Genomic DNA, 18,700 nt, shown 5'->3' on the forward strand with positions numbered 1-18,700 from the left:
TTTGAATATATTGTGAATTTTCAAAATGCCTCTGCACAGCAATGGTAGTATTTCTGCTTTGGGATCTATGGGTGGATTCTCACGAGCTATGTTCTTTAAGTGATGTAAAGCTGGATTGGGAGTTGGAATTTCTGATCTGGTTTTTGCAATCTCATTGCATTCAATTAGCTCAATAAAAGGGATATGTTTCTTTTCATCATGAGATTCAATAATATAGCCCTATGCTCTCCTTCCAGATGTCTCCATGCTACCTGCACAGGTCTTCAATATGTACGGTGATGGGGGGCTTTTGTCATTTGAAGGTCTCAAAAAAGTCTGATCATGCGAAAGACATTATTTTGACATCGATGATTGCATAAACCTTTAACGACATGGTTACCATGATAACCACATGGACCCAAAGTCAACATCAAATCTCATCCTGTACCATACTGTTGCATTGAGTTTTATGTTTGAAATAATTTAGCTCTCAGAGCCTGTCTAGCTGAAGAGTGCGATGATTTGCATTAATTTTAATTATGTACTCAAGATCAAATGTAATGCAAATGAAGAATCAGTTGATAGTTATTTAAATACAATTAGAAATGATTAAATAAATGAGCAAATAAGTAAACATAATACTATTGTGCCCCCATGTGACAGAACCAGTGACCTTCTTGCTGTGAGGCGACAGTGCTAACCACTGAGACAGACAAAGGCACATACATTAAAACCTCCTATTAGCAACAGGACCAAGAAAGATGTACACACAGTATAAAAAGTATGGTGACCAGATTTCTCTAAGTGTAATATGGGACAGACAGCATAATCTTAAATCTATTCAGTTCACATCCAGAAAAAAATTGTAGCAGTAACAACCATATTTTTTTGTTTAAAATATTGTATTAAAAGGTATAGGTTTACAGAAAGTGTGATTCATCACAGTGTACAGAGAAATTGATTACATTTAAAGCTGTAACACATCAGAGTAAATTTTATTCAGTTATGTGTTGTTTGTTGAAGAGGTAAAGATTAATACACTGTATTTAATACACTTTAATATCGCTTCTAGGTTTGTTCAAATAGTAATATAAAGAATTGGGTATAACTTCTGTATGCAATTGAGAGCAATACTAAACTAGAATTATTAGCACATCTCTATTAGCCAGATCTCATGTTTGTAACCTTTTTTCCTTTTTTAACATGTTTTTGTGTTTAAAAGACTAAGGCCCAATCCAAATTCTATTTTTTATCCCTACCTTTTCGCCTTCCTCCTGAAAAAGGTAACCTTACACCTTCAAGCTAAAAAGAATTTGGACAGGAAAGGGCCATGGGGTAGAATCGGGATGGGACCTATTTCAAGTAATGACTATGGTCACTGAAGCGGTCAACCACTAAACAGGCTTCGAGTACATTGACTGTACATACAAGAACATGTTTTAACTACTGACATGCTGGAAAGTTGTTGTGAAAAAGTAAGTGTGAAAGTTTAGTTCCAGCAAACACCATTCCTCCATAAAGATTGTAGTACTATCAATCTGAGTTGTTCCCCTCAGACAATCACAAGACATTAAAACTTGACAGAAAATTACCTCACAAAATTATTTGTTTAACAGTTTCAACTGGTTCTCTTGCTGTTTTCAACCTAAAATGACTGGATGATTTGCTGTTCAAATTTCACTCCAAAACTGTACCAATTATGTAGGCCAATTTATCTAGGGGTATCAACACATTAACACTCTTTATTAAGGGCAAAGACAGATAATCAAACATGGGTGCAAATAGTTATTACGGGGGAAACAATTTGTGAGAGAGGTAAAGAGGTAGTCAAGAAAAATGTACAGATTGCAATTCAGCATCAGTAGGACAAACAAATTTTCTAAATAAGCTGAAAATTGCCTTGGGGCATGGCTTCTAATAGCATTGTTTCTTTGACTGTGGATTATGCACTTTGTACAGGTTTTTTAATTCACTTTCAGCCATAGATAATCAAATATTACTTGCTTTTCTCTCTTTTAGGAAAATGCCATCACACCCAGCAATGGCTTTCTTTTTCCCACCACAGACTGGCTGATTGGAAATCACTCAGATGAGCTCACACCATGGATACCTGTTATAGCAGCAAGGCAAGTCAAGTATTTATAAAAGTTAACATTAAATTAGTCAATGCAGTGTTTCTCAACCAGTGGACTGCAGCCCACTACCCAGTATTTCTGCAATTTAATACATTTGTATAGCTTTCGGAAGGAATGTGATTATACTGTTTTAAAATCTATTCTTTCCAAAGCATGTGAGAATTGTGTTTATGTGTGTATATAGGCATCAGATGCAAGCCGGACACACCTCTCAGAAAAACAAAACTCAAATTACAAGGCTGAGCAAAAGAACACAATAATTAGTACAATTTTAAAGCTTAGAAATGACCATGTCCATTTAAACCACATTTTTAAACCAAAGTGTACCCCTTCACTGCCTTGACCAATACAAAATAGGTGTCATTTTAAAACTTAGTCTGGTCTTTAAAATGCAGTCATTTTCTGTACCTTGTTCTGACACATGAGAAAAAACATACTATAGCTCTAATAATCATACAATGCTCAACATTTGAGTGAGTTTTTTATATAAAGTTCCCCTTGACCCATATGCAAAATTACTTATTGGTGACGCATTATTCTTATCAGACTGTTTAAAATCATAATCTTGCAATTTTAAAAGAACCCAAAAAATTAGTAAAACAGGTCTAAAAAAAGATCAAATGTAAAATATACTCCCAGATGCACTTGGTATTAGCATAACTTCCATGCTCTGATTATATAAATTGCATACAGCAATGCTCAGTTAATCTGATCTCAATCACTGGTGCAGCATTATTTTCAGCAGAATCACTGTTTATAACATTTTTGTCTTGTAAATTTGTATGCTCTAATATTAATAAATGGCACAATTACTCTAAATAGCCCAACCTCACCATAATTCATTGTTCAGATTTAAAGATGTTGGTTGTGGAGTCAGACACGCATAAACACACATTTATCCAACAAATGCAGATCCTGCATTCATGTGGCGTTTTTACACGTGACTTCAAATGATCAAATTATGGAAAATGGTACAGCATTATATACAATCGATTCACAAAATAAAAAGAGCCTTAAGTTATAATAATCTCTCAAACACATTTGAATATATTTATCATGGAGATAACACATAAAACTACATGAAAGAAGAAAATGTTAACTAGCTTTTTTTTATTGTAACTTTTTGAAACATGGTTCATGTAAAATCCCACTGATTACTTACAGCAGATTCTACTATAATCAGATATTCCTTGTAGTCAAAACATGTCAAATTAGAAAGATATGGAAAATATCCCTTTTTTATACTTCTGCTATTTCTTAGCATGAGAAGATCCTACTGTAATGCAAACCTAAAAATATAGAAAGTTTTCTATAAAACAATACCTAAGTTTTCTCCTTACTACTGTTTTGGAGCTATGAATAATTACTTAGATGTCACAATTTTAAAAAAATCTGCCAGTAACCAAGCAAAAAACATAGTCCTGATCTGTCTCCGATTGAAAATGCATGGTCCATATTGAAAAGTATTGTAAAATTAAAAAATAGATATTGCTTAAAATTGTTTAAACAATTAAAAATTGCAAGTTAAAGGAAAGGTTGACGTGACATTGTTAAACATTCATCTGTGCCAAGAAAAATATCAGAGTAAATTTTCTTTAGATCAATCTCATCTTAAAAATCATTAGTTGTAATGTTGACAAAAGGAAATAGAATTTAAATATCCTACATTTAGAAACATTTAATGGTAATTCCCTACACAGCACTGTTTTTGCTCCTTTTGTTTTGTTTTGTTTTTCCTTTATGAAAGACTCTGGCTGTGTTCGAAGTGCCATACTATCATACTACTCTTACTATTTGTGTAGGATCCAGTATGTACTGTAAGCTGTGCATACTATGAAAATGTTATGTATGCAGGGAAATACAACTCAAATTAGTTACTATGAATAGTATACACATTTCTGTATACATAAAATTTTCTGTATACGCTATTCTTGCTGAAATCTGATGTATGCATCTGAGGACTCTGAGAAGTGTAGGATACTGTTTCCCAGAGCAAAATGCGCTACACATTTCATCTTTAAAAATACATGCACTGCAAAAATACATAAGTGGACCGGAGGCAGAGAACATTTATAAATGTAACACATTAATAATTAGGCTAAATGAGTTAATTCTTTATTAAAAATAAATTTTTATGTTGCTGTTTTTTTTTTTAATACTTTATTTATAAGGATTTTTTTATACATTTGCACAAAACAGAAAAAACAAACAGTCAACAACAAAACAAAATATACAAACAAATATCCCCAACACTACTTTCCCTTTTGTGGCTTTAACAGAAGATATACATAGCTAACAGTCAACAAACATGCAAACATAAAGTCCTCAAGCATCATAAATAAATAAAAGATAATAAATAAATTAATAAATAAAAATAAATAAATTAAACAAAAAAAAAGGGGTCAAGGGGGTGTACTTTTGGGATTATATGAGATTTTATATATCCTCCTGCTCTAAAAATTGTAAATTGTCAACGTATGTATAAAAGGGAGACCATATTTTAAAAAAAGTTATTTTTTGAATTTTATTTTTTTAAGCTCAAAAAAATGCACCACGTCTTTGATCCATCTACTCTGTATTGGGGCCTCAGTTTTTTTCCAATACAGAAGAATTAAACGCCTTGCCAATGGCGTGGTAAAAGCAATTACTCTACATATTTCTTTTTTAAGCACAATATTTTCTGGACTGGCTCCAAAAATTGCCAACAAGGGTTCAGGTTCAATAATTGAAAAAATCTTTCCAAAACCTCCCTAGATTTGGGCAGAACCAAAACATGTGGGCAGTTGTGGCAGGTGAATTTGAGCATCTACTGCATGTAGGAACAGTAGGATAGATCTTAGACAATTTTAAATTTGTAAAATGTAACCTGTGAAGTATTTTAAATTGAATAAGGGCATGTCTGGTACAGTGTGATGATGAGTGTACTTTATTTAAAATACCATCCCATTCTGAATCTGTGAAGTCTCTGCTCAAGTCAAGCTGCCAATAGGTTTTATTATGTTCTAGACTTTGAGGATCTATTGTACAAATTAAAGAGTATATATGAGAAATTAGCCCTTTACTTTCGGGTTTTAAGTCTAATAATGCATCAATTACTGAGGCAGCAGGTAATTCAGGAAAAGATTTTAATTTTGACTTAACGAAGCTTCGTATTTGCAGAAATCTGAAAAAAAAAACAATTGTTTTTGGGCAGAGAAAAATTATGGGCAAGCTCTTAAAAGGAGCAGAAAATATAAATAAATAAATCTTTCAGGCATTTAATCCCCTTCTCCTCCCACACCTGGAATGCAGACTCTATACAAGATGGGGCAAATAAACAGTCAGAGGAAATGGGACCTGCAATTGAGAGAGCCTGAAAGCCAAAATGCTTTCTAAACTGTGACCAAATTTTAGTGTGTGTACAACTATTGGATTAAAGGAAGTCATATAATTCTTTTCTGAAATTGGAAGTGATGCACATATAAATTTAAGAGAAACTCTGGAACAAGCTCTTTCACCCTGTATCCAAAGCGGAATTGATTCTGGGTCCCAAAAAGAAACCCAGTACTCAATTTTTGAATGTTGCTTGCCCAGTAAAACAAAAAAATTGGCAGTGCCATGCCTCCTTGGGATTTATTCCTCTGAAGGAATGATTTTCTAATACGAGGTGATTTACCTCCCCATATAAAATGGCTTGTCAATTTATCTGTTACAGAAAAACTGTTTTCTTATGAATATGGGTTTATTTGAAAAAAGATATAAAAACCGTGGGAGAACTGTCATTTTAATTCGATTAATTCGTCCAGCCAGTGAAAAAGGTAGTCTGGAACATTTCTTGAAATGTTGTTTACAACGTTTTAATAGTGGATAAAGTTGGCTTTGAACAAGCCATTAAAGGAGCGAGTAACTAAAATGCCTAAATATTTAAACTTATCCTGAACCACTTTAAATGGTATTGTGTAGGAAGATCTAACTTGAGGGGTATCAATCTCAAAATACTCTGTCTCGTGCAAATTTATTTTATAGCCTGAAATTTTTCCAAAGTCTTCTAAGACTGAGAGTATGTGAGGTATTAAATGAGATTTTATGTTCTTTGCCATTCCGAGTGATACCTGTAAAAATAGTAGATTGACGAAGTAAAATGGCCAAGAGCTCAATCGAAATGGCAAGCAGCAAAGGCGAAAGGGCGCAACCCTGCCTTGTACCTCTATACAAAGAGAAATTTTCTGAATAGACATTATTTGTCCAGACTGGGGCTATTGGGGCAGGATATAAAAACCTGATCCAGGAGATCAAATTTTCAGAGAAGCCAAATTTTTTTAAAGTAAAGACAAGATATTCCCAATCAACTCGATCAAATGCTTTTTCAGCAGCAAGGGAAACGAGGACTACATTGATATCAGAGTGTGAGTTTGTGTACATTACATTAAACATTATTAAACAAATTACACCCACAGACAAAGCCTGTTTGATCGCCATGTATTACTGCTGGACAAATTGGTCGAAGGCGCAACAGAAGAGCCTTGGCCAGTATCGTAAGGTCCACATTTAGCAGTGAAATTGGCCTATATGATTCACAGAAAATAGGGTCCTTATTTTCTTTTAACAAGCGTAAGATAGATGCCTATGTGAGAGTCAGCGGGAGAGAGCCCCTCTTGAAAGATTCATTATATACTGCTACAAGAAGTGGACTCAGTAAAGCTGAGAACTTCTTGTAGAACTCTATAGGAAAGCCATCTGGCCTTTACCACTCTGCATAGCCACGATGGCTTCCATGATCTCTTGCTGTCTGATACAGTTTTCCAGTTCAGAATCAATGTTAACAGGAGAGAGATTTAACTTCTCAAAAAATGATTCAAAAACAGAAGGGTTTTTAGTACATTCTGTTGAATATAAAGAGGAGTAATATTGAAAAAGTCTATTATTTATATCATAGGGAGTGTGTAATACAGAACCAGAAATGGGTTGGATTTGACTGATCATTTTGGAAACATCGCATTGGCGGGCGTGGTAGGCCAATAATTTACTGGCTTTATCACCAAACTCGTAATATTTGTGGTGGGTCTTCAATAGCCTTTTCTCTTCTTGAGAAGTTGTCAAGAGATTAAACTCTGTCTGAAGGCACAGTCTTTCCTTGTATGTTTTACAGCATATTGCTCATCTAACTTGCGTATCTCATCTGAAATTTCTCTAAGCTTGGCAATCTCTTGTTTTTTGGTGTAGGAGGAGAAGGAAATAATCTTTCCACGTATAACAGCTTTAAGAGCCTCCCATAATATGGCTCTTGAGATTTCTGGTGTATCATTTGTCTCCAAAAAAAAGATTATTTGTTTTGATGAAAATGTAACAAATTTTTCATCTGACAATAATAGAGAGTTTAACTTCCAGGGTGATAATTAGGGAATTAATAATTAGGGAATTAGGGACACCTGAATGATAATTAGGGAAGTTAAGTTTAAATGAGAAAGGAGCATGGTCCGATATTACAATGTTATGATATTTGATTGATGAAATAGGAGATATTAGGGTTTTATTGATCAAAAAGAAATCAATACGGCTGTAGGTATGATGTACTGGAGAAAAGAATGAGAATGCTTTAGAGGAGGGGAAATAAAATCTCCATGGGTCAACTAGCCCATATTGTTTACAAAAATCTTGTATAGTACAGCGGATTTAGCAGGCGGTACGACTCTGCTTGAGGATCTGTCTAATGACGTATCCAAAAAACAATTATAGTCACCTCCTATAATCAAAGCATGATTGTCAACTGATGGAACTGTGCTAAAAACTTTGCTGAAGAAAGAACAATAATCAAAGTTTGGGGCGTAAATGTTGATCAGTATTACTTGTTTATCAAACAGGCCTGTCACAATGATATATCTACCATTAATGTCACTAATGACATTATCAGTGACAAATGGAACATCCTTTCTAATAAGTATAGCAGAACCTCTGCTTTTAACATTAAAGGAGGAATGATAAACCTGCCCACCCCAAGATCATTTAAGTTTCACCACATCTGCATTCAACATGTGTGTTTCTTGCAGTAAAGCTATTCCTGTCTTTAGGAGATGCAAATGTCACATAACCTTATTCCTCTTAATCACATTATTAATGCCTTTCACATTCCAAGTCACTAAATTGACCAAACTTACTTGATGCTTGGACATTTTCTACAGGAAAACAATTAGTAAGTGAATCAAAATAGGGCAAGAGAGACTATACATGACTATAAGCATTAACAACATATAACTTTTATAGCTTTTGCTGACTTTTATAGCATTTGCTGACATGGGATTCTAACTGAGAGCTAATTAACAAAAAAAGCCACACAAAAAACCCACCCACCCCCAAAACTAAACCCAACATAACTATGTGAAACCAAACACATCCACTGGTTTACAGTGTACCATCACTTACCAGTTATCATTTCTACTCTGTAATGTAAAAAAAATAAGTAAAATAAAAATAGTAATAATAAAATTATTGACCTCTCGTCACAAAATGAAACGTTAACGTTACCAAGAGCACTGTTTTATCTTAATATGAACACTTTCAAACAACGATTATGAACTAGATTAACAGGTGAATCAGTTTTTGAATTGTCCGTTTAATCACTGAAGTGATTATGTAATTAAGAATACGTTTAGAAACATAAGCAGTAACGAAGCAGTCTACTATGAGACATTTACAGCTGCTTGCTTATCTCGGGTGGCAAAACCTCCTGAACGAATTCAATAGCTTGCTGAGGAGAATCAAAGAAATGTTTCTGACCATTATGGGTGACTCGTAAACTTGCAGGGAAGAGAAGACTGAATTCTATACCGGCTTCTCTCAGGCATGCTTTGATCGGGTTGAACGATGCTCTCTTCTTAGCCACCTCCGCGCTCACGTCTGGATAAAAGTGAATCCGAAAGCCGTTGTAAAGAAGCTGTCCCTTTTCCCGTGCGAGTCTAAGAATCAGTTCCCTCGACTGGAAGTGGTGAATTCGAACAATAAAGGGTCTCGGGGGTTAGTTTAACTTTGGTACGGGAGCCAGGGAGCGATGCACTCTATCCACCACCTGGGGCTTGGGAAAACTCTCTTTCCCGAATTGTTTAAGTAGAAGTTCTTCAATAACTGCGGTTGGAGTTTCATTTTCATTCGTTCGTTGTCTTTGGTCAAAGCTGTGCATGCAGTTTCTAAAGAAGGCCATCTACGTCAGTTAATGATTCCTCGACATCTTAAAATTTTTCCCCCTGGGTTTGCAGCGATGCTTTCACAGCTGAAATGGAGGTTTTTAGCTCGGAAAGACTTTTAGCTGCGACCTCTGATCTGATGCCCCCGAGAAGCTCGCGGATGTCTTCTCCCTGTGTTGAAGCCGCCATACCCACCGCTTGCACATTATCCTCCTGTTATTTCAGTGTTTTTTTTTTTTGTATTACCTCTCAGCATATTAGGTTATAAGCGCTGTCACGATGTCTTATTAATCTTGTGTAAAATATCAGATGCACTTACAGAGTGTAGAGAACTCAGATTAATCAAAGTGATTGAAAGTAATATTCAGAGCAGAAACGTGCGACTTCTTACTCCGCCATCATACCGGAAGTCCTATGTAGCTGTTTTCTAAAGCGCTATTTCGTTAATAGCATGATATCATAATTTGTATAGCTCTACATCCCTCTTCGATGAGAGTTGAAGGAGGGGGTTCTTCGGACTGGCCAGGCTCTGTGGAGACGGGTGCATAATATGGTTTTAATAAAGGAGATGTGAAACATGGGGCGTGGTATGTGTAGGCGATACGTTACTGGGTTGACTTGAAGCTGTGATGCCGAAGGAACCAGCGAAACGTGAACTCTGCTTTTGGCAGGGCTGTCGAAGGCACAGGTCTCTGGTGGATAACCTTACCTGCTGCCTGCCATTTTGGAATAGGGGAGATATTCGGCAGTTTTGTGTCTCTGGACAGCATGGAGATAACCTCTGTAGATGATGGTGAGCTGAGTCCCAGACCTCTTCGGAACTGACTCTCTTGGAATCAGTGGTCATCAGCCGGAACATCCGATTGTCCCCTGACCAGGGGAATAACGGAGGCTGGAAACTAAGTATGCATTGGAAGGGCACGTGTCCAATGGCAGGTTGGCGCAGTGAGTTTTGTGCATACTCGGCCCAGCCCAAAAACTGGTTCCAGGAGTTCTAGTGACTATGACAATCTAGGAGATTAGGTGGTTCCTACGAACCTTCTATCACAGTCACCAGAATTCCTGGAACCAGTCCAGGTCACACCTAGGAGTTTAAAGAACGCCTTCTAGACCCAAGAAATCAACTGGGTACCTCGATCTGAAACAATATTTTCAGGGAAACCATAATTGTGAAATAGACAATTAAACATTAACTCAGTGGTGGTCATGGCAATGGGTAACCCAGGTAGTGGGATCAATTTACAAAACTTGGAAAAATTACAGCGGGGGGCCTGTGTAAACGTTTTCTTGAGAGTGTGAAAAGCTTGTATCTTTTCTTTGGACCATAGGGACTTGAGTTTTCCTTTTAGAAGTCATAAGAGCTGACAAGACATTTGGCTATAATTTTCAATAAACTTTCTATAAAAGTTAGAAAACCCCAGGAAGCATTGTACCTTTTAAATGGAAGAGGATTGTGGCCAAGATGTGATGGCGTCCACCTTCCCCTTGCCCATCTTCACTCTGTTCTCATTGATGACATATCCTAAGAAGTGAATGGTGGTCTGGTGAAAAGAGCATTTCTCTGCCTTGAGGAACAGATAGTGTCAGCGGAGCCGAGTTAGGACTTCTGCAATGTTTTCCACTCATTTCCTCTCTTGATACGAATTCAGTTCAATTCAATTCACCTTTATTTGTATAGCGCTTCACATAAAAGGTCACAGTAAATAGGAACAGTGTAGTTCAGTTTGTAGTGTTTAAGTTAAGTTCAGTTTAGCTCAGTTCAGTGTGGTTTAATAATCACTACTGAGAGTCCAAATATTGAAGGGCAAATCTAACGATGCGCAGCTCTATAGATCCCGAACCATGCAAGCCAGTGGCGACAGCGGAGAGGGAAAAAAACTTCACTAATGGTGGAAGTAAAGAAAAAAAACCTTGAGAGAAACCAGGCTCAGTTGGGCATGATCATTTTAATTTCTCCACTGGCCAAACGTCTTGTGCAGAGCTGCAGTCTCAGTGGCGGAGGCTGGAAGCTGGCCTCAGCGAAGACTTGTCTGTCTCTGGAGCGTCACAGGAATCAGGCTCATGTTCTCCACTCTTCCATGACCATCACAGTAGCTGCTCAGGATTCGGCCTGGTCCAGGATATGGAAACCTTGGGATCATCTCGTCGTTGGTCTTGGATCGAATCAGTGACTCTGCATAGTCTGAGGGCCTAGGGAAGAGTATCCCCAGGTGGAAATGGAGAAAATAATTAGCGTAGCTGATGTTCACAGTGTATATCAACAAGATGCAGAACCTGTGTGGAAGCCCCCTAAGTGGTGCACTAAGTGTATGCTTTACTGAACAGATAGATCTTTAATCTAGTTTTGAATTGGGAGAGTGTGTCTGAGCCTCGGACGTTATGAAGAAGGCTATTCTAGAGTTTAGGAGCTATAAATGAGAAGGCTCGACCTCCTTTACTCGACTTTGCTATTCTAGGTACTACCAGAAGCCCTAAGTTTTGAGATCTTAAAGAGCGAGTTGGATTGTAGCGAGACAGAAGATTGGTTAGGTAAACAGGAGCTAGATTATTTAAAGCTTTATATGTAAGAAGCAATATTTTAAATTCAATACGAAACTTAACAGGCAGCCAGTGTAAGGAGAATAAAATTGGAGTGATGTGATCAAATTTTCTAGACCTGGTAAGAACTCTGGCAGCTGCATTTTGTACTAATTGAAGTTTGTTAATAGAGAATGCTGGGCAGCCAGCAAACAGTGCATTACAGTAGTCCAGCCTAGAAGTCATAAAAGCATGGACTAGCTTTTCTGCATCTGAGATGGATAGCATACTTCGTAACTTAGCAATATTTCTTAGATGAAAGAAAGCAGTTTTTGTGACGTGGGATATATGATTTTTAAAAGTTAAATTGCTGTCTAATATGACACCCAGATCTTTTATAGTAGAGCTAACGCTAACTTTGTATCCCTCTAATTGTAGGTCGAGTTGTGAGATCTGCTGTGTACAAGATTTAGGCCCAATAAGTAATAATTCTGTTTTGTCTGAGTTTAAGAGAAGATAATTGTTGGTCATCCAGTCTTTAACATCTTTAATACACTCAGTTAGCTTGGACAGTTTAGACGTTTCGTCAGGTTTTGTTGAAATATATAACTGAGTATCATCTGCATAGCAGTGAAAGCTGATCCCATGTCTTCTAATAATGTCTCCCATGAGGGAAAATGAGGTTGTAAGTGTTGCGGAGGTCCAGTTTGGTAAAAACTCGGGCTCAGTGTAGATGTTCCAGAGCCGCTAGAACGAGGGGAAGAGGGTAAGGATAATTTACTTTGATCTTATTTAGGGCATTATTTTGTTATTTAAAATGTAACCATTTAAAATAACTGTACACTATAAATCATTTATTAACCATTAGCAAATAGTTAAAATTTTAATGCTTAAATAATTGTTAAGTATTAACTCTACATAAAGTGTTACCAATACTACTATAAAATGTCATATTCAACAACTTTCTTTTTCATTTTGAACCACTTTAGAGATACATCTCAGCTGCTTATTCTTTCTGCAGCTACAGTGTCATGGTAATGCCATTCTTAGTGGTAAGGCTGGACACAAGCATTGAATCCATGATAAGCCTATGATGTTTCACTACTCAGTAACACTGTAATAACATTTGGTTGTCATTCATAAGTGATTAGTTAATGATGAACTAATCATTTACAAACAATTATATATGATTAATGTTAACAATTTAAAATACCAATTCTCCATATTAGTTAATAGCTTACTATTACCTGTATAATATTAACATATTGGCTGTTTATTTGTTATGAAGTGCATTTTCTGCATCTTATTTTACATCCCTAATCCTACCCAGTACTTAAACCCAACTACTACCTAACAATCTATTTAAAATCAGCAAACTATGAATTTAAGCTAAATGTCATAGTTAAATCTTTGATCACAGATAGAGGTTTAATGCTACAAATTTTAAATGGAATGAACCAGCCCAGCCTCACATTACGAACACAGCTGAAAGACTAATATAATAATATTCTTACTCGGAGGGTCGAATTCGATCGGTTTAGAATTAGGCAAAAGTTTGTTGAAGCTGGAGAAAAAAACAGGTAAGGGTCAGGGCGGGAAGAAAACAATGAAAAACATGATAAACAGTACAGGGATCAAAACACAGAGAAGCAAACACAAGGAAATGCTTCAAATTGCACACTCTGAAACAGATGTGTGTGTGTGAATGGTGTATTTATGGTCCATATCGTTGGGGAACTAACAGTTTTAACCCAAATATGACCAGTCTGTCATATGAAGAAGAGCCGGAGTCAGAAATTCAATTCAAGAAATTTTGCTGAAGATAGTTTGCAGAGGATCACCAGCAGAAGCCAGCTTCAACACTCGCAAAGAGTTCATATGGCGCTCTGCTTGCAATCTCAAGTCAAAAACTATTATACTTAGTATAACATAATATACTTAATATAACATGGTATACTTACTAATTATAACACGATGTCACTAACTGCATCATACATATAGGTGTTTTAACCTGATAGGTTAAAACGCATATGGACTTTCAGAGATAGAACACTTCCACATGTGCGTAGAATTTCGAACAATATCTCTAATGATTATTTAGGCGTCAAACATACAAACATCAGTAGGCTATTCAGAGCTGACCCCATGACCTTTAAGAAAGATTAACAAATTAGTAGAACACACACACACACACACACACACACACACACACACACACACACACACACAGTACAATCTGTTTCATACTCAAGGCTGTTTCAAAACTGGTACAATCAACATTCAACTGGCAGCTTGATTATATACAGATAGTTTAGCTTGCATACAAAGGAATTTACTAACAAGACATAAAATGGCAAATAACTCATTAAACAGTTGTTTCCAATCCATCAGATGTCCAGTTTCACATGAGGTCTTTATGACCTCTTGAGTGGGCCTGCAGATCCTGGGGAAACAAATAACTTGGCAACAGAAAAAGCAATGGCACACATATCATTAAAGTTTTATTGTGAAGAAGGATGACACTAAGGTCATGATATAATAGGCCCTTAAACATTCAACTTTATTAATAAACATAATGACATAAGAAATGTTATGTGTTACTCCATCCTGGGACAGACATCCATCAGAAAATCCACACCTTCAATGTAATTAATGATAAAGTACTTCACATCTGTTTATAATTAGGGTGAACTTGAAACTTGGTGTGTGAACACAATGTATGATGGGATTTGTAGTTGAGAAGGATACACAGGGAGTGCTCACCAGTGACCTGCAAGGGCAGCACCACTGTTGATCACAACAGATGACCTCAGTAATTCGATTTCAGAATTTTTTTAAATAACCCAAGTGACTATGCCAGTTACTGACTGATATCATTGATCGTTGAATACTATCTAACGTTCTTGCTAACCATTTTCAAAAAGTAATCTCAACTATAATACATTCTAACCAGGTTGGATTCATACAAAAATCTCTGACAATACCAGATGCCTCATCAATGTTATGTGGGCAGTCAGGAATGACAGTTTACCGATTGCAACAGTGTCAATAGACACTGAAAAGGCCTTTGATTGTGCTGAATGGACTTTTCCTTGTTTTTAATATTAAAGGGTTTTGGAATTGGACAGACATTTGCATCTGCACTAGAACATGCAGCCAATGAGAATATTTATGAACCACATGTTCACATGAAACAAAACACTAAACATGCAGCCACATTGTAAACACGAAGCCACGTGCTTTATATAACAGCAACACAGACTGAACGCAAGACACGAGTTCACAATAAATAGAACACTCACACATGTGGCATGCATGTTTACATTCTAGCGCCAACCAAAAAAGAATTTAACTTGACTGAAGCACTGAGACCAAATCCAAATCAAACAACATACCAAATCAAAACAAACAACAAACATAAGGACGAAAGCGTGCATCCTGAGCCCGCCTGGACCTCGCGCACCCTCGCCCCGAGCACAGCAGAAACCGTGCTCATTACAAAGACGAAGACAACGACAGGAGTAATGAGTGCACGGCCAGAGTAAACTTGCCACACCCATCATTCGTGACAAGACAGAACTAGTGTCCAGACTCCACCATCAAAAAATAAATAAACTGAGTGAAATGGAGTCCTGACATCACAGGACAGGAACCACTTAAACACCCACAAACCTGCAATTGTTTGATTTCAGTGTTCAAACACAAAATTTAAGAGACAGTTGTTAAATTTCATTGGTGATTCCAAATCTGAATCTTGGCAAGATTGGCAAACAGTTTTGTAGAATTTGATGTTTTCTCATTCAAAGAGATACTTCTGTACTTGAATGCCAGAGAGGCATTTCAAAGACAGCCCTTAAGGGAAATGACTCCACTTAAATGGGATACTCTCATAGCAAACAGAGGTTCCCCCACCAAGTTTTCTTACTGAGCCCCCCCACCACTATTCACCACCACAGAACACCGATACAGGATAGAAAGCAAATTTTTATTCACAGAAATGAAATAAAAATCTGTGTATTGATCATGTAAGCTGGGCTTGATAAAGGATATAGAATGATCCAGATAACCCAATCAGACAGCAAATGTACACTGACATGCCCTTGTTTTTAGACGTCTGCATTTTGAAACACAACCACAAGGTTTTTCAAACTAAAACTGTTCTGCTTTCAGGTGTCATCAAAAGCTTCATAGTAATAAGGATGCCATGCAGAAAAAAGTTTTATGTTGTAAAATTAACAGCAGTGTAATCACAAATTGCAAATCTGACACACTACTCCACATGGCGAGACAAAATATGAAAAGTGCAGTGACGTTAGTGGTTGAGCATCTCTTCAGCCATAGTAACTCAGTTATTCTGCTTAGCCATAAATATAGTTGGGATGCACAATATTGTGTTTTTGAAGATATTAATAAATTATTTTTATTTAAAAATATTTGTATTCTTTTTAGAATATCTTAGATATTATAAACTTATATTATAAACTTATTTTGACTGAGGTGATGCCAATATATTTTCTGTTTGTATTTTTAACAAGTGTTTATTTACATGTTAGTTTTTCTGGGTCTGATAAAAATAAGCATCTGTGTAATTGAATATACAAAACATGTTGTCTATCTGTTGCATTCTGGTGTAATATAACCTCATTTAATAGCTATGACATTCTGCTCTTTTGCCTATTTTCTTTGTCATTTCATTGCAATTAAAACTTCATATGGTATATCACTCATTCATGTTTTTATGGGTCACCCTGAACAGGTTTGCGTTTCCACTACCAACAGTATTCTTACATTAAAGTCTCATAATATAAAGTTTGAAAGTAATCAATATCATTCTCACTCAAAGAAGAAAGTTGTTCGGGCTGTTCACATGTAGCATCTGTTGCAAACTCAGGTTCATCATTTGAAATGTAGATGATGAGGCAAGTGAGTGCAATATGGACAAATAATTATGGACAATTAATTAATAATAATCTTATTTTATTTTTTTAGGTCATCTTACTCTTGCCGTTTCTTTGTGCTTCCTTGCTGCTTTTTTGACTTTTGTGGAAAGTACCAACGAAGACAGTGTACAAAGTCTCAGTATAAGGAGTACATTGACTTCATAACTGATGTGAGCACAGTGTGTGGTTTCCACGCAGAGGAGGACTGTCTGAGGATACCGTCCACTAAACGGGTATGTTGGTCCAGTATCTGTAGTGTTGGGATTATAGACTGGACTGTAAATTACAGATAAATTTCCATTACCTGCTTCTCACATTATCGTATCTCATAGAATCATATCCTTGTCCCTGTTAACAGAACATTTGTGTTTATCCTTTAGCCCAACTAGAATGCAAGAATTAAGGGACTGAAAAATGCTCTTTCATGTTCTGCTAAATTTGGCTAGATGTACACAATTGCACCTGTGATCCTCGAAAATGCAATTGTGTGCATGTGTACTTCTGCTCTTATACTTCCAGTCCTGCTAAGGTTAATTTTTGTTAAAAGAATAAGCTTTCATGTGAAACTTGAATGTGGGACTTAAGACCCATATGCTTAAAAAAGTTAATGTTTGTTTTTTGTGTGTAGAATTTTTTTTAAAAGCCTGAGTGACAGTATATTGTTTTAAAACATTCCAACATCCCCACACTGTTGTAGGATGGTGTACTTTTATTTGTAATATTTGTCAAACCACTCGTGCTTCTACCCTAAACACAAGAACCATTGTGGCTGTAAGAGAAGAATAGTTTTGTGAACTTTTGGTAGTAGTATTGATCTATTCAATGGAAAAGAAAAAAATATGAGCTGTCAATGTAGGTGTTGTATATAATAATGTGTAAATAATAATGATGAGTTATCCCATTTTATTTAGCAAACATAGAAGTTTTTTGAAATGGAACCTAAATTGTTCATACATGTAGTTTCATACTCTTTGACAAACTTCTTGAAATTCATATGTTAAGTATGCCCAAGTTCACCCCAAAGTGAAACCTTTCTGTTATTTACTTACCCACAGGTCATCCAAGATGTAGGTGCCTTTCTTTTTCAGTATATTTTAGCTGAATCCATGGTCCTTGGTGATTTTTATAATTGTAGTCAAAGGCGATAGTCTTTTGAGATAAAAAAAAGTAAACACATACAAACAAGTCCTGATGGCTCGTAATGACAGACTGAGGTCTGAGCAAAACAATCGTTCTTTGTAAGAAATTAAACATTATTTGCAATATTATTAGCTTTAATCCACAGCCTGGTCAAACAGATCTAAGCACATCTGCGAATGTAGTCCGATTGTAGTCCCAGGGCCGCTGCTGGCCAAAAAGGTGCCCTAAGCGAAATTTTACTGTGGTGCCCCCACAGAGGAACAAAAACACGCATGGACAGGCACAAACATATGTATTTAAACATGTATTTATTTTTTATATATATATATATATAAATATGCATATAAACACTCAAAATTATACTGAAACATTCAAATATTTACATTATAAAATAATAGTTTACATCAAAATATACACTTTATGTCTTCTGCAGAAGCATTCCTAATTTTAAACATTTACAAAAGGTAAGGAATAAAACCCTGTCTGTACCTGACCCCCACAGTTTGAGATCCACTGCCCTACGCAACCTGAGTATTCTGCAGATACGGAGTGGCAGTACTGTGTAGTCCTGTCGCTTTAAGGACGAATGGACAAGGACTTTGACAGGAGGTCGGGTAACATAGTTTGTTGGTAGATATTTTACCAGGACTTGGATTAATGCTAATAATATTGTAAATAATAGTCAATGTCTTTGTCAGTGTCAATAACAAAAGTCAATGTCAAAACAAAAGCTACTGTTATTGAATCACCAAGGGCCCTGGATTTAGCTAAATATCTCCTTTAAGAGACCTACACATTTGATGACCTGTGAGAGTAAATTAACAGGGAATTT

At 36.2% G+C, this 18,700-nt stretch overlaps 1 protein-coding gene across 1 annotated transcript in view; it reads left to right on the forward strand.

The window, feature by feature from the left end:
- trmt44 (tRNA methyltransferase 44 homolog) overlaps positions 1-18,700 on the forward strand; it is a 68,090-nt gene that overhangs the window by 38,994 nt on the left and 10,396 nt on the right. Inside the window, exons 7-8 of the mRNA XM_056462241.1 lie at positions 1,999-2,105; positions 16,778-16,961. Coding sequence (XP_056318216.1) covers positions 1,999-2,105; positions 16,778-16,961 — 291 coding nt within the window. The remainder of the gene's footprint in view (positions 1-1,998; positions 2,106-16,777; positions 16,962-18,700) is intronic.

The sequence above is a fragment of the Danio aesculapii genome, chromosome 7 (genome assembly GCF_903798145.1).
Source record: "Danio aesculapii chromosome 7, fDanAes4.1, whole genome shotgun sequence".
Lineage (NCBI taxonomy): Eukaryota > Metazoa > Chordata > Actinopteri > Cypriniformes > Danionidae > Danio > Danio aesculapii.